General features: G+C 40.3%; 1 protein-coding gene across 1 annotated transcript in view; it reads left to right on the forward strand.

Moving 5' to 3' along the window:
* Nucleotides 1-17722, forward strand: part of LRRC7 (leucine rich repeat containing 7) — a 95855-nt gene that overhangs the window by 40871 nt on the left and 37262 nt on the right. Inside the window, exons 7-10 of the mRNA XM_026037186.1 lie at nucleotides 10944-11007; nucleotides 13861-13935; nucleotides 16182-16326; nucleotides 17359-17431. Of these exons, the coding sequence (XP_025892971.1) occupies nucleotides 10944-11007; nucleotides 13861-13935; nucleotides 16182-16326; nucleotides 17359-17431 (357 nt within the window). The remainder of the gene's footprint in view (nucleotides 1-10943; nucleotides 11008-13860; nucleotides 13936-16181; nucleotides 16327-17358; nucleotides 17432-17722) is intronic.

Here is a 17722-nt window from a genome sequence, read left to right on the forward strand (position 1 = left end):
ATTTTTTCCTGATATTTTTTACTGACAAGCATACTAAACATTTCAAGGAACTCTGCCTTGCTGTATCATATGTTATTTTTCAAATGACAGTGATGTGGGATGTTCCTATTTTCTGTATGCAGTATTTTCGCTTTAGAAAATTATTAGTAGACTGGCTGGTATTCTTAGGAATTGTTTATCCTGAAAATGTATGTTTATTYGACAGCTTCTTACAATATTTTATGTAATGACTTATTTTCTCTTTCACGTGATTAAATATTATTCAGGACTATTGCCTCTATTTGCCTTAGAGATATCTCAAATCTTTGGACAATATTTCAAATGATTTCAAATATTATGTTAATGTGTTATTATATTAATGTGATGTGACTTTTGAGAGCCTGACATATTTTCCGTTTGAACGGTGTTACCTGCTAGATCACAGGGGTGCCTTTGGCTTGAAGGGCAAAAGGAGATAACTTCTTACATTTCTACGTAAATACGAGTAGACATTTGAGCAGTCACTTCCCTTCAAAGAAATTTATTTGTGTTATATTTATCCACATAACCACTTGTTGTGATATTTAGAAGTGATTGCGTTAGTTTATCTGGTACAGATGCCAAGGTCAGTGGTCTGTGGTTACATTCAAGTTTCATTCTTTCCACCTTTCATTCATTCTCCATGAGCAAATGTTCCCATGCGTGGAGCCTTCCCAAATTCCAAAGACAGAAATAGAAATTGAATTTTCCTGCTGTGATCTTCTCTCTGAGCATCTCTTTTATGCCTTTTCCACAGAGTCTGGCAGGCTTCCTGCTCCCGAGGTTCTTGACAAAAGATTGATTAGTAGTTTTTGTACCTTTTATCAAACATTTTGGAAGACATTTTCGGTCATTTCATATTTAATATTTTTTTTCTGTTTTCCTGATTTGGACACATTTCATCTTTTTGTAGGATTTCTTCTAAATCTTTTCTGTTCTTCAGCCATGTTTCCTTTGGACTTTCTCAGGCCCTCTTGGCAGGTGGTATTTGATAGCTTTGATCCTGCACATGCCCTCTAGGCTTCTCCCAGCAGAGATGTAGCTTGCTTGTCTGGTGGAGAGGACATCTCACTGGGATTATTTTCCCCTTGAATTCCCCAGACTTTTCCTGAGAAAGGCTGGAGCTGCTAAACTCGGAGACCAGGCATTATTGCTGATGCCACCTCGTGCTGTGTGCCCAATGCTCACTGGTCAGTGCAGGAAGGGTGTCCTGGCAGACCATTTGTCACAGCACCTTACAGCCCTGGGACTGTTTGTCCATGTCCTGGAAGCGTTGTGGTTGGAAATTACCTTCAGGATCACTGAGTCCAGCTGTAAACCCTTCAACACCGTCCTGCTAAACCATGTCCGTAAGCGCCTTGTCTACACGTTGAACACTACCAGGGACGGTGACTCCCCCGCTTCCCTGGCAGCCTGTTCCAATGCCTCAGCACTCGGGCTCTGTAGAGATTCTTCCTAATGTCTGACCTGAATCCCCTGGCACAACTTGAGGCTGTTTCCGCTTGTCTTATCTGTAGTTATTSTGGCCTCACTACAGCCTCCGAACAGGCAGCTGTAGAGAGCAGTAAGGTCTCCCCAGAACCTCCTCTTCCTTCCTCTGCCCTCTTCCAGCTCTCTGTATAGGTGTGTGGCACAGTTACTTGCAACTCTTTCACTGGTCGTGTCTTAAGTACTGAGGCTGTGTTAAAGGGACTCAAAAGATCAAAGCTTTCTAAACAGCATTATAAAATGTCCATTAAAAGCTTGTGTTATTTTGTTTTAAAGCAGTATTAATTATGAAGTAGATGAGATTCTGCCTCGACAATGCTTATAAAATGACAGCAGGTATTCTGCAGTGCTTCAAGTTTGCAAGTCAGAGGTATCTAAATCTGTAGAGTTACAGCCTTTATGCGCGTGTGCAGTTCRGACTTTTTTTCCAATCTAAGAAAGTAGGCAGGATAATCTAGATGAATCAGTTCTTGCATACGTACTGTGTATATTTCAGAAGCTGCCATTCCTCTAAAAACCATCGTATAAAAACTGTCATTCAGTCATCTTATTATAAAAACTGTCATATATCACTTTGAAGGATCTTTGGTGATTAATCAGAATGCTTTTTGAAACACTGTCAGGTCAGTTTTGCTTCTTGTTCCCTATTTCAATGCCACTTTGCCTTGACTTTGTAAGATAATTATAAACATTTTTCAGTGTTTGCAGTGTTGGAGGGCTGCAGATAGGRCCTTGCTTGTTTCTTTAGTTTCATCTCAGCATCAGAATATTAAAAGATTCAGAAGACACTCAGACATCTAAAACATGTCACAGCCAATAAGTTTTTCTCAGATAGGAGATTTGCTGAATAAAAACAGCAATTATTTCCACTGTTTCTGGAAAAGTGTAAAAGGCATTCTTGTGACTTAACATTAGGCCTGTTGCCTTCAATAACACTTCTGTTCCTGAGACTGTTAGTAGTAAACCCAAGGAGTTTATTGTGTCCAGCTGTTACCAATGAGATCCAATTGGTTTACGTTCGGGATCTGTGCTCTGTTTCTTGGGTGTGGTTGGTTTCTGAGGTGCAAGGAAGTTGCTCCACCAGTTGTTTGCTCCTTGTTTGTGTCWCAGGGTGGACCTTGGAGCTGCAGGTGCTGTGAGCAGTGTATGAGGCTGCGGTTGTTGCTGCCCCTCTCCTGAGAGGGGAGGTTGTCCCCTCGCCCGAGGAGGCTGAAGGCAGCTCAGTAGCTGGCACTTAATCTGTGACTAGCTTTGTGGGGGCACTAGTTACCTTGTGTTACTGTTTCCCTCAAACCTTGAACAATTAGGCATACAGTGAGATAATTTATGCAATCTAAGAGCAGTGAGGGAAATAAAAAATTTCCCGAGTGTAAGTGCTCCCGAGCACTTACATTCTAGCATATGCAAAGTAGGTGATTTTGGGAAAACTACAGAATACTGAATTAATTTCAGTGATTACCATTTTATATTATAAATACATTTTATGTAGCTGGTCAGTGCTTTCTTTGGTTAATTATTTTTAATACTTCTAAATAGTTGTGAGCTATTCTTCACACTAAAATACRTTTGTAGGTGTATTTAGCCAGTACTTGTTCCCTGTAGCCTTTCTTTAGACCCACACGGCTGCCCTTTTCCCTCTCAGAATCTCCAGCAGGACTTCAGTTAAAGCTCATGAGTGTAATTGCATTATGGAACAAATCTTGCATATATTTGCCATACTGCCTAATGGAGAATAGCTGTAGTAGCGCTCTGAGAGCTGAAAAAGGAAATTATCCCCCTTAACCCTTCAGTTACTTCTCCCCCCCCCAAGCTGTATATGTTAGTCCTGCACTGCCATAGGCTTTGGCACTTGTTCTGAGAGCCAAATGAAGGGCCAGCGTTGATGAGGTTAATTAGCTTTTGAGGTTTACTTTATGCAAGACGAGGAGCAAGGACTGCACCCCCAGCAATTGGCAGCAGGGCAGCAGCCGCGCAGAGCCTCAGAGAGCAGATCGTCACGAGCTTGTAAACCCTGCTTCTGCAGTTACAGCTCTCCGGGGGGGAACGCTGCGGAAGGTATCGGCCGCTCTTCTGAGCGGGAGCGGAGCTGTGCGATGGATGTGTTCCCTACACCAATCCTTTTTTTCTGTATAGGCACTCCTTGCCATCTCTGACCGTTCCTTTCCTTCTCAGAGATTGTTACTGAATTGGGACATTTTTTCATCACAAATTCATCCACGTTTTGTCTTCATTTCATTCCTTGAGTTCACCTGTAGAAATATTCCCATTCTTTCACTATGTTCATGTTTAGGCCACTTTTAAATGGAAATGAAGCTCAAAAGGACTGCTAAAGTTTGAGAGTCACATACCAGGACTGTGTTTTTAGTTCTAGCAGATGGAGTTAATTTTTGCCTCTCAGGGCTTTATGGCTGAACCCTTTGCACATGGTTCATCCCGATCAGTTTTTCAGCACATAAATTTAGACCCTTCTCCCAGTCTCCATTACAGTAAGTGGGAAAATGGGGTCAAACTAGAATTTTCAGTCTTTTCTAAAAATAGGCCTGAAACTTAGGTATACTCATTCCATGCGAAATTAGTATCTGATAATATAAAGCATTTGCTGAATTATTCTGAATTATTTAACTCAAATAAGAGATTTGTATATCTCGATGAAAGATTTTTATCTAACATTTAGCAGTAGGAAAGTAGAGGCTGCCTCTCTGCCACCCTCAAGATGGTGAGTCAGATGCCAAATATTAGTCATTTTACTTAAGTCTAATAAAAAAAAAAACAAAATTATTAAATTACTACATTTTGTACTGTTAAAATTTCACGTTTGCCCATTGGCCMTTCACCAGATATTCCCTCTATGAAGCGGAACCAGTGGGGTGATCTTTGTTCTGTTTTGCTGTTTCAGTGGTTTTGAATTTAGGTCCTGCAGGGGTTCTTGCTTCGTAACTGCCAACGAGAGTATGTTCTTCACAGAACTGGGAGTGATTTTTATTGGAATTATGTCACCCGCCTTACGTATGTGTGAAAACGATAGTTGCCTCCTTGACCAAATGCAGGTCTCATAGAGCAGGGTCCTGGCTCTCAGCAGAGCTGACAATATGAGTACGAAACAAAARGTACAAAATGCTAAGAGGTAGTTTTCAGTTTTCTGAATCGTATTTCTTCAAATAGGTAAAGATGCTGTATAGGTAACTACTAAGGGATTTGGGACTGCAGCATTCAGGAAAAAAGTGACTGTCAGATGCTGTTCAGCCAACTTGCTAAGCCTGCCAGCGGGGATGGGATTTTCTTGCTGTTGGAGGGCAGCAGCAGCTGCTTCCTTTGCTGGGGAGGCCCCTCCGTGGCACCGCTCYGTAGCATAGCTGCTGCCGGCAGCGCCGACCTGCGCCCAGGGCGCCCGGCCCGGAGCAGGGCTCTGTGCCCGCTGCGCCTGCCCGACCTGTGAGCACCCCCAAACCAGACACGTTCGGTAAGCCGGGCTTCTTATGCGAAACTGTTTGTCAGGAACAAGGTGCAGGCATTCAGAAAGGAAGGTGTAAACTATGGAGGCTAAATATATATATTATATATATATGTGTGTGTGTGTGTGTGTGTGTGTGTGTGTGTAAACACAAGATTTTATTCTTGATATTGTAAGGTACTTTGCACTGAATGATGAGATTCACTGTGCACTTTATTTATGCATATAATTGATTAAGCAGAAATTCACAATGTGCATTATGTGAATTTTTCACCTTGCTGTACACGGATTTGAGCAAACCCTTCCAGTTAGGCAGTGACAGCTGGCTCCCCCGGAGTAAAGGAGCAGTTTCAGAATCTGGTCTGTCTCTTCCATAAACAACACTGATGGAACTTAGGGTCAGATATTCAAGACAATATTTTAAGTCCATGTTGTTTTCTTGAAATCCTTATGTTTTYTCACGTGGACATTTTTTCCTGAAATGGAGTGTCTGTGTGTTTTTATTTTGATGGAATCCTGGGAAGATCTTGACTTCTTTTTTTCTGGTTGTAGGACTCGGTGTCTCTATGGTGCTTTTAATTTTAACTTCTTGATAAAGAATTAAATAAGATTGCACAAGACTTCAGTGCTTTAGGTGAGTTGGTTGTGTTTAGGACACCTTCTGCACCAGCAGTTCTATCTTTTGGGCATTGAAATGGATTTTCTCATCTTGCCATTGGAAGATGAAGTGTGTGCTCTTGCCCGTGGCCTGAGTGTGCAGTGGCATGGGCAGCAGAGGATGGGGAGTCTGCAGATTTTCAGGCACCAGAAGTGGCAGCATCAGGAGCGTCAGCACGAGGAGACTGTGTAGAGGTGGCGCTGCCAAGCCCCGCAGCGACAGCGCGCAGCCCTGGTGCGCAGAGGCTCGTGGAGGCGGCCTCGCTAGCGCGGTTGATGAAGGGGCTGCTCTGGCCGTGCGCAAGGTCTGTGCCCGGCCACGCTGCGTGTTTGCCGGTGCCCTGTGGCCTCTGCCCCCGCCTGCTCTTGGCACCAGTGCTGAGGCCCAGAGAAGTGGCGAGGGCAGCRCCAGGACCCGCGGTGAGACCCTGCAGCCCCCTGATCCGGGAGAGCTCCTCGGGGCGCCGCTCCGGGGCCTCTGCTGCCTTCCTGCAACTGAGAGTTGGTACTGCAGACTGGAAAATCCGAACTTCTGTGGAAGTAGAAATGAGCATTGTTTTTATAGTTACACTTGAAATATTGATATTATTTTAGATATTTTATCTGTTACATATTTCAATTCTTGTGTAACTATTTTGTATCATCTGAATTAATTTTTAGTTAAACATATTTTATTATTTTGAAGCCTCATTAAAATATGGGTTTGGTAGTTCATGAAAGATTAATTTATTCCTGCAGTCCTTTGTTTTTTACAGCGCATGTTATTTTATTGTAGAAATTATATACATTGTCTTGAGTTTCATTTAAACCCAGTTCAGAGGTTTCTGTGCCGCTCTAAGTGATGTATGGATGAGCAGCGCTTTGCTTGTAGCTTGTAGTGCTTCAGCCATGGGTTAAAACTTAACTGCTCTGAAACAGGTAAATTATAAGTCATAACTTTACAATATAACTTGTACACTGATTCATAAMTAGATTGGAAGTTACATTGTAAGGTTTAAAATAGTAGAACTGGAACAACCTCTGGAGTGTCACATTATCAAATAGCTTTGAAATAAAGGTTACTGTGTGCAATAAAAGKATGAGAAAATATTATTCTGAATTAGTACAGTAGATATTTCCAAAGCCAGCCATATAACTGCTTTTAGTTGCTTTTAATTTCTTCAGAAAATAGTAATACGTATTTATCATAAACTAATAAGGAAATATGATTATTTGCTACATAAGAAAATAAGACGTTACAAGAAACTTTCTTTCTCCTATCTTGTAGAAATATAGAATACAAGACACATGCATTACTTCTGTAGCAATATTATATTGCATCCATAACTGTATTTATCATTGCATAAGTGTAGTGCAGTCCGATGTCTCTGATTTATTTCTTTTATTTGTGAATTTAGTTATCTGGTATTTTTATCATTCATAAATACAATACTTAGTATATGGAAAAAACTCAGCTATGGTAAGAAGTTTACGATTGAAGGTTTCAATAAACCTCCTAAGCACCATTTCAAATCTGGCCTAGATTTAAACCAGGATTTTTATGACAATACTGTGATTTCATCAAAATAATCTGTGGCAGTTGACTCATTTGTTTTTCCAGAACTGTAAACYGAAGGCATTTTCCTGTTTATTTGAAGTGTTTGCAATGTGTATGTATCTGCAGTCAAAAAATGGCAACCAAAGAACCAACAGCATGAGAAGGCTACATGAGAGAATATATGTGATTAGACTAAATTATAATTAATATCACTGAAATTATATAATGTGAATTATAATTTATGGAATGTGAATACTATTAATGCAATTGTCAGTAATGCTAAATTTTCACTGACTGTTCAGTAGATGCTCTAAGGTTGTGTAAACACATTATTCATTTTCGATGAAACAGTTTGCATTATTGTGGTGGGAAAGCAAACGTGTGTGTGTGTGTGTGTGTGTGTGTGTATGTATGTATGTATGTGTATGTGTCTCACACCCTCCTGGCTGAACCTCTAGGGAAGTCCGCAGGAAAACTGATGTTGACTTCAGTAGCTGAGAATTAAGTCTCCGTTCAATCTCTACGGTTAAGTATGAACAGAAGGATAGATCCAAATGTGATATAGATAAGGATTTWTTGGAAGATTTTGGCTGCAAGTTTTATTATCACATTAATTAAATTACATCATTTAAGTAATGAATATTTTACAGAGCATTACTAATAATTGCACCTTTTACTGTTCCTCCTTAATACAATGACTTCACTTTAAAAAGTAAAATGATTTTGTCCAGAGGTAGATAGCAATGTGAAATATAGAAGTTTTAGCTTTGTTTTTCTTTGTTTACAAACATGATATATAACTAAATATTACCAATCATTTCATCCTTAAAATGTTTCAGTTTGACACTGCAAGATATTTGTATTCAGTGTCTCTGAACAGAAAGTAAATATATATGTAAATAACAGAGAAATACTGTTTGGTTTCCACTTCCAAGTTGGCAGTTAATTCTAGGTTGTGTGAGTGTTTTTGCTGTGGGCATGGGGAAATTTCATGCTAGAAGTTCTCAGTAATTTCAGTGTAAAAATCTTTGTTCTGGAGCTGCCTACTTAAAATGGGTCATGTTTTGTGTTCTTGCTTGTAAAGACTCTGTAAGCAGCCATGGGGAGGGTGCGCATAGTTATTATAACTGAAAAAGAAATGTAGCATTGCAAGTGTCAATGACTGTGAACTTGCAATGCTCAATTAATGTGATGAAATACGTTCCCTAGGCTCTAAAACCTTTGTCTGGTCCTAAGGAGTGAAACCTGCAGTCAGGATTTCTTAGAAGATCTCTGCAACGGGTCAAATGCCTTTGACAACGTCCTTGCCAGGCTGAGTGTGTGTGTGTGTGCTGCAGGGCTGCTTGACAAAAGCTGCTGGTCTTCAAAGGGGTCAAATTTATTTAAGTGAAAATGTTATGATTTCCAAAACAGCACCTGATMAGTTGCTGACGAGCAAGTGTAAATGATTCTCAAAAACCCAAGCAAGCAAAAACTTAACTGCTGTGGGAAGAGAAGTTGAAAAAATCCTGGATGAAATTTGAGATATTTTGAAAAAAGGAATAGTTCAAGTTCTGCCAAGTGTGACCAAGTGTGATTGCAGTAGACATCCGCAGTTTGTGACAAATAGAAATGTTGGGATCACAACCTCCGTGTTAACATACACTGCAGTCAAATACTATTTCACTTTCTTTGATCGATAAAAAACTCTAAAGCCCAGACTTTGCAAAGCATAATGTAAAAATCTATCAGAGAGAGCTGTGCTCGTTGTCTCTCAATGGCTTTTGTATCACACATGCTCCTTGTTTGGTTAAACCTTGTTTTTCTGTATGTGAATCCTACTGAGTCCATCACCAGCAGCAGAAACAGATCATTTCCCAGCAAATTTCTAACTCCATTATTTGGTGCAGTGTAAACAACCTCAACGCTTATTTGGGTATAATTGATATATTTGGTTGAATAGTAGTAATGCACAACAAAAAATGAAAGCAGCTGTCAATGTACAAGTATTAAGAAATAGGAGAGGCTGTACTTTGCAGTGCCACAGTGATATTCCTTCYCAGGTGGGCAGGGAGCAGGTATGTTGGGAGCCAGGTACGGACTGCGCTGGTTTTTGGSTTAGGCTCAACTTTCACTACCTCAGCAGGCTGCTGAAATGGCTGTTGCAGTAGTCATAAATTCTTCTATCTGATCGTGTCTTCCACGTGATGATGTTACGGTCATGCCTGCCCTTTGCCGTGGGCCGGCTGCTCATGCTCACAAGCTGCTCAGCTATTGAAAGCAGWTCTGTTGCTGAAAGCAGCTTTGTTGCTTTGGTGTTGCTTTAAGTGCGTGCTTCTGATGTCCTGTGCCCTCACTATAGCCTTTCAAAACTTCTGTGTGCCTTTTAAGAGTTTGCCTGTGTTAAAAATTAGTAGATGGTAAATGCTTTTAACAGCCTGCACATGGTATGATATATGCAGTTAGCGTTAAAGTTACAATTGAGATAACCAGTTTTTCTCACAGCACAAAATCAGTTAAACCTGAGAGATCTATCTCATTGATTTCACTAAATCCAGAAATTCTTCAAGTCCATTTTAGTCTTTTTTTTCACTTTTCCTCTATTCCTCAGCTTGAGTCACCTGAGGCCAAGTGATGAAAGTGYCTTTTTTGCCCTTGTGCAGCCCCCAGGCACAGGTGTAACGCCAGCTTATTCCTCCTTTGCAGCCCTTCCCTACGTAGTGCGTGCTCAGGGTCGCTGGCCTTGGGTTCCTCTTCATGTGGCTTGCCTCTGCCTCTCTCAGTGCTCTGAAGCAGGATGAGGTGCTTTGGTTCATTTTGCTGGGCCATGTGCAGGGTCTCTTGCAGCAAGAGGGGTGTGAAGGCCATGTTCCCCCCGAGGAAGCACTGCCTGCATGGGGCTTCTGCGGGAGCCTCGTGCCCGCACATTGCTCCGCGTTCCCGCCGCTCCCGCAGCGGCTGCCGCTCCCATCGCCCCGGCACGTTCCCCTGCGTGAGCGGCACAGCGAGCAGTGCTTGCCAAAACTTTGGGTCCCGAATTTGCAAGCTCTGCTCTGATGTGTTCCTGCTCTCAGGGATCGGCTTGGCCTAGGTTTTGCACAGCAGCAGGTAGTGATGGGRAGCACAGCTCCCTGCTGCTTCTCGGGGTAACTCGTCACGTGCAAGTGAAGTAGCAGCTGTTTTTCAGGTCACTCGTACTACAGAAYTGGGTAATGAGACAATCCCCAAAGGGGAGAGGACCCCCCTCAGCTCATTGCCTGCTCTCCAAACCAGCACAAGTACCCAGCCCAGCCGTCGCTCAGCCCGCTCTGTTTAGTGTAGGCTTTTGCTGGCCGTTTTCTGGGTGATCTCTAGAGGTCCCTTCCATCTCCAGCCACTCGGTGATTTTCACAAAAATGTTTTGCTCAAGACTGGTGTTTTAGGATGGTAACARCCATAGTTTGGACTTCTGCTATAAAGAGCCAGACATTTTCTTGTGCTGTATAAACAAGCTGATCACAAGTTTTAAAACAAGTATTAAAGATGTGAAAATATATATTACTCTCAGCTGCTTTTAACTATAAGCTGTGTAATTTTTCTTGGATCACTATGCTAAACCATACTAAGATGCTAAAATAATTGTTGCTAGCTTTTTAGTTCCAGAATTTCATGTCTTAAAGATGAAATATATTGTTTTTGCTTATATCAATACAGAACTGATAGGATTATTTTTGCAGTAACAGCATTATCTGAGCTTTATGTTTATGTGAGAGAAAAATCTGACCCACAGTTTCCAAGCAGAAATTTCATCTTATGTATTCTAATCTCTTACAGGTCAATGCACAAACTGACTCAGCTGGAGAGGCTTGATTTGGGCAATAATGAATTTTCTGAACTGGTAAGAAATGCACCATTTTTAGTAGCATGCTGGTGTGTTTGGACCCTTTGCCAACAGGCACTTTTACCTAAAAGGCACGATGATACTGTGGCTGCACGTTGCAGTCATGCTTGTGGAGTAGAGGATTTGCTGTGATTCATAACCTAGAAAGTCATATTGTAAACTTCATCTACATCAAGCATCTCTAATAAAACCTAATAACGTTTAGGAATTCATAGTGTTGCCTAGAAGACAATATTTTTTTTTTTTAGTCAGACTTTAATTAAAAGTAGCAATATTTTTTTTTGTACAGAACAATTTTTCAGAAGTTCTGTGGGATTTTGACCAGCAGAATATTTCAAGTTTCTCAAGTTTAGAGTGTGGTTTTTGTGGGAGCTGGTTTTGCAGCCTTTGCTTCATGTTAATTCAACAGTCTCCAGTTTTTGTGTTGTTTCATATGAAGCACAAATCAGGAGTCCCACAGCCCTGTGCTGCTGTCGGGACAGACCCCTCACGTGGGCTGCTCTTCAGGAAACTCATCCAAAAATGTGTGAAGGAGGGAAGGCYGGATGTGAAATGGGCCAGCAGGCAGGGACCCAGCTGCACACAGAAGTCATGGTGACATCTAGTGATGCTAGTCCAAATGAAGATCATCTGAGACCAGGGTTATAAGGGGTCCTGTTCTCATGTATTCTGAAGATCTGATTTAGTTTCTACTGGAAATTTCTTTTTCTGGGAGTCAGATGCTGCACAGAGTTGTGTTCTTGGGAAGGAGCTGAATTTTTTTCTTGGACACTCCGTCCCTGTCAGGGTTGTGCTGGGCGGCCCTGTGCTCTTCATGCTGGCGATGCTGTGCAGTAAGCATGAGATAGGATTAAAGGTGTCTGCAAAAATGAAGTAATTCTGTYCGTTAATTTTCTGCAAGCAAGTTTATTCAAATCATGTGATAGATAAGTGGCTTTCAAATAGAAATTGATGCATCCTAAATAGCAACCGTATTCAAGTGGCTTCAGATAATGAAGGAAGGGAGTCTATTTTCTGTGACATGAGTGTCAGGGAGAACCAGAGCACAAGTCATGGGACAAGTTATGGAGCAAGGATTTTGAATCGTCCAGGCTATTTAAGTCTCAAGCAATGGAAGCAAACTAACGATAGTAGCACTTGTAGTACCTGTGCCAGGAAAGAAGGGGACAGCTGGTGGAGTTACTTTCAGAGTCTATGAGTCTGGTCTCAGTTGCAGGAAGGCTTCAGAAGTTCTGAAACAGAAGAGTTGAAGGTGTGGAGAAAAGGAAGGGTAGGTTGTAAGATGCCTTTATCAAAGATTGACGCCAGTGTTTGACTGTGGTGATCTTGTGATGAAAATGGGAATATTTTCCAAAAATGCACTAGCAGAAGCATTTCTAACAGGGATAAATAGCTTCAGAACCACTTACGAGGACTCTAATGAGATGCCATCTGGATTATGGTATACGAAAATCCAAATTCAAGGAACACAAGACTGAATGGTGTCTGGTTTGAGAGGAAACTAAAAAAGTGTTTTTCTAATGATGAGAAAGAAAATTACCTATGATAGTCTCATTCAGTAAACACTTTGGAGAAAAAAAAAAAAGAACTGCTGATCATCACAACCCAAAGCTTAAGTTTAGAAAAACATCAAAAGATTTAGCCTAGAAATTAAGTGATTTTAACCATGAAAGGACAACAATTTCAGCAAGGATAGCTGAGGCAAAGTAAATCATCTTTAAAGCAGTGCTGAATCATTTCTTAATAGAAACACGTTGTGTGAGTGCATGTAGAACTGCAGATTAGCAGGTACCCTCCTATCTTCGAGGATATTCAGAGGGAGCTCCCCCCATACCGTGACATGGTCAACAGGAAAAACAGATTTATTTGGGGAATTAGAATATCCCAAGGTAGTTTGACCACAGGAGATAATTGGAGTTCTCAGTTACGGTGCAGTGCTATTAGGCAGGTGTGTTTTTAGCAGCTGTGTTGAAACAAATCTAGTGCAATAGTACTCCACGCTTCAGAATGCTACAGTGTGATTCAGCGTGATGCAAAGGAAACACTTCATTTCTGTTTCTACCAGTGTTTGAAAAAACCTCTTCTAGAGGTTTGGCTCTAGAAGTTAGGTAAACTGAAAGTCTTATTTTACATGTGAGAATAGTGTTTCATGAAGAACAGAAACACTACTTAGCCTGAAACACCAAAATACTTACAGCATGGTAATCTTGATTTTCACAGCTGTAAGGATTAAAAAAAAAAATTCTTCTTGGAGTTACTTTCTTTTCAATGTCTATCACTGTCTATCACTGAGGTCCTCTAATAACAAAACAAACAAACAAACAGAATACCTTAGATTAAAGCTTAACATTATTGTGATTTTCAGGCTTGATCATTGCATACTTCTATTTTGCACTATTGGGAATGATAATTGCAGCCATTAAATTGTACTATGAGCTATATCCTGGAAAGCATTCAGTAATCTGCTCTTGTTAAGCTATTTTTGAGMCTAGAAATTAAGCAGAAGACAGACTTAAGCATGTGCTGCAGGATGAGATTTGTCTATCTTTTCTGTGGAGCTCTACAATTCTCCCTTATTTGCATTGTTCATCAACTACATATTGCTAATGAATTATCTGGAAACAGTAGAACTTCTAAGGGCTTTGCATTCATTTTTTATTCCACGTACTTCTAAAATTTCTTTTATGTTTGAAAAAGGGAGATCAAAAGTGTATGTCAGTTAATGTGGTCTGCTGTTGCTGTCATGAAATTTCTGTCCAAAGTGAGGTAGAACAGAGCGAGATGAGCAGGGAATCGGGGCCAGGGGAAGAGTTGCAAAGCTGCTGATAATGTTGCCTGTTCTTTCCTCAGCCTGAGGTTCTGGAGCAAATACAGAATCTGAAGGAACTATGGATGGATAATAATTCTTTGCAAATACTACCTGGGGTATGAACATTTATTTTATATAATCAAATTCTTGTGTGATACAATGACATACATACTAGAGTTTCTCAGTTGTTGTTATCCCACACTGGAACTCTGATTTTCAGTTTTTATTGGCATAGTTATTTGAGATGATCAGTTTAAAATGCCTACCATGATTATGATAGGGAAAAGGAACCCTTTGTCGTTAGGATTTTACTACACAGGCAACTGGTTTTATGTTTCACACAATGTTTTTCATAGGTGCAAGCAAAAATCAGCACTAAAGCTTTTTATCCTAAATGTGCTCAGGTACATTGTAAGAAGAATGCTTGGCTTTGAAGATATATTAATGAAAATTCACTCTTTTGAATTGTCTGATGWTTTCATCTTAAATAATTTGTTTTGTGTTCATTGTTGTTTTCTGTTGAGCAGAATGTTTGCACAGAAAATGGCAATTTTCACTTGCTGTCTACATACCCAATTTTTGAATGTTTTGTTAATGAAAAACAAGCTGTAGTTGAAAGTATTTACTGATAGAACCAGCTGGAGATCAGGAACAAGCTTTCTAATCAGTATTTCTTTTCAGTTTCACAATGAAATTGTKTGGTAAATGTGTTTGAAACCTGCTCCTGCTGAGCTAGTGCCTTCCTCGGGAAGAGGCGCCCTGGTCCTGCTGCTGTCARTTCCAAAGAACTGAATTGTTTTCTGGGAATAAGTTATGTTTGAATCGAGAGTTTAGAAAAAGCTAATGTTGATCAAAATTTTAACCTTTAAAGATAGAAAAAAATGCTAACTGAAAATGAATCCTGACATCCAGAGATGTGCCAGGTGTCCAGTGTTGATCAATTGGCTAAAATATTTCTGGTACCAGAAATAAAGATTACATTCAGATACTGGTAGGGGTAGAACGACAAAGCTTGGGATGCGAGGGAGGTTCCCCTTTTTTAGCACCCAGAGCTGGTGGAGGATAATAGGGTGTTGCCTCCTTAGAAGCAGAGACTGGATCTCAGCTCTCAGATGAGAGAGAACAAGTAATGTCCATATTGTGCTGCAAGGAGGGGGAGATGGAGCTGTCTGGAGGAACTTGCCCTTTTCATGTGTACAGAGACTAACAACTAAAAGCCTATGTAAATAAACCAAGGAATTGCTCATAAAACTTCACAGGCAGCTGCCATAGCCTTCCTCAATCCCTGGGGCTCCCTTACAGAGCCAAATGCTTGGCTGTTTGCTTTGTGGTCTGAGGGCTTCCAGTCGGATGCTCCTCGTCTGGCCGGTGTGCCTGTCCGTGGCGCGGGAGGCCGAGCCGCGCGGCCAGGCCTGGCCCAGAGCCTTCCCAGCGCCTTCCCAGCCGCCTCCCCTGCCACCTCTGCCTAACCCGGACCTCTCGCTCGGGGACATTCACGGTTGTTGGTTCTCTTGGTGAACTTCCACGTCGAGAATGAAGTGACAGTCTTGTAATAGCTGATCAAGAGGCAGGTTGCTTCTCCAGGCAGCGATGTAGACAGCCCTAGTTCAAATAGTTGGTTCAAAGCTCAGTGATTCCCAGCAATTCATTCAAAATAGATCTTGTCAGGCTTCAGATACTGAAAAGCTAAATAATTTTTAAGAGAAATGAAGKCTGAATTCCTCTCATAAACATGTTTCTCATTGATGTTATCCCTGCAGCTTAAACACTCTGCTCTTGAAGGGGACTATTAGGCCTGAGCTCTCAGAATTGAACTCTGCATATTTGAAGTTTAATTTTAGATTTACAAAATTCATAAAAGGAATTTGATGCAAAATATTTACATACATGCCTAGCTTCAGGGACTCTAAGGTCTGCCATTATGAATAGAAGTGAATCATGAGTTCATTTCCCTTGAATCTGTGTCCAGCAGAGGAAGTAACACACCTCTGTGACTGTGAGAAATCAAATTGTCGGCAGCCTTGATGAATCTGGAACATGTGAATTTCTTCGGTATGTGCCACTTAGTTTGCTGTAGTTGACTTGTAGAATTAAAGGCTAGAGAATAATGAAGAGCATTTTAATAGTCCATTGTCTGTAAACCACTCTTGTCAGCTCTGCCCCAGCCTTTCTTTTTCCTGAGCTTTCCTGAATAGGAATTTTACTGGACCATTAGTGATGGTTCTTAGTCAAGTGAATCTCATGAAAAGCATGCTGAGATAACTGTAAACCTGTATTGCTGTTGTCTTTTATCAATTAATCTTAGAAAGCAGCCTGCAGTGTATATATGTACAACTAAAACTTTTTGTATCATGCTATTAAGTCTATAGGGAAGTTAAAGCAGCTGGTATATCTGGATATGTCAAAAAACAGGATAGAAACAGTCGATTTGGACATATCGGGTTGTGAAGGACTTGAAGATCTCTTATTGTCATCCAACATGTTGCAGCAACTGCCAGACTCCATAGGTGAGAAAAGCTGATGCAGTCTTTTAATGTTTTACAATGAAGGATTTCATTGATATCTTTTCAGTAGTGATGAGGTTTTATTAAAAATCTGAAACAAGCAATAGTACTAAATTCCAAGGGAGCCYGAAACATCTGATACCTGGACAATCAAAAACAGCATTTTGTAAAGTCAAAATAAGATTTGATCTAGCCATGGGTATTATTTCATCCAAATTTAAAAATACATATAATAGTATAGTATAATACTGTGAAAATAATACTGTTAGATAATACAGATAATAAAATATGTTAAAGTAACATTGATTATTTTAACAGTTAAAATATGCCTTGTAAGACTGTACCACTCTTGGTTACAGTAGCGTGATTCCATATGGGAGCATTTAGCAGAGACATAGATCATTTCTGTTTTGGCTACTTTAGATGCACAGATTTCTCTAGAAAATGTAGAGTTCGTGGAAGGTATTTCACTGGTTATCTCATTGCAGTCCTAATTCCTTCAGAGACACTGAGATGGTTGTTTCCTTCTGTTGCTTCCAGGAAATGAGCCCACTAGATCATTATCATCACTTCCATTTTCCTAGGTGCATTCCTTTRTATACTAAACCATTAGACCCCCAAATTTAAATTAACCAACTCAGAATTCTAGTACTACTAACTCGCACTGTTGCACTAGGTAGKACTGCTTACCAGCAGTATTGCCTGAGTGGTGCTAGATGTGCTTACAGCTGTTTTTATTTCAGTGTTTTATAATGCCGTAGCATAAGCACGCCAGTGTTTGCATTCTGTCATCTTCTGATGCACGTATATGCAGATTGCTTTTGAAGGGTRTTTAGCTTCAGTACAAAAGGAATGACTTCATTATGAAATAAACTTTCTAGCAATGAGATATATTCAGTTCTTATTTCCAAATTCTAATTACTGAGTGGTAAACAGATTTAACTGAAGTAAGAATGTAAAGAAGATGGAAGCAAAATATTTTTCTGTTACTTCTACTGTATATGTGTCTCTAAAAAAATGTGATCTGTTTTGCAGGACTGTTGAAAAGGCTAACAACTTTAAAAGTTGATGACAATCAGCTTACAATTCTGCCAAATGCAATTGGAAAGTGAGTATAAGTCTCAAGATTTCTAACATTAAGAAAAGCATGTTTTTTACTGTGCTGTATTTTTTTTTCCTGAAATCAAAAATGAGAAGAAACACTGAATTATAAAATAATTTCAAAATGTGTGCCTAATAACCATCTTAAAACAATTTAAATTTAGAGCAGCATCYATACTTCCATGGGCATAGCCTGGCCTGGCATAAGTGAGGAAAGATGAAATGTGTCGTAATTTCCAAAACAAAGAAGAAAGAGATATATTCTCTATGTATCACTTGCAATTTAGATGATTAGAGC

The sequence above is a fragment of the Nothoprocta perdicaria genome, unplaced genomic scaffold, assembly GCF_003342845.1.
Source record: "Nothoprocta perdicaria isolate Ctin4 unplaced genomic scaffold, notPer1 scaffold_191, whole genome shotgun sequence".
NCBI lineage: Eukaryota > Metazoa > Chordata > Aves > Tinamiformes > Tinamidae > Nothoprocta > Nothoprocta perdicaria.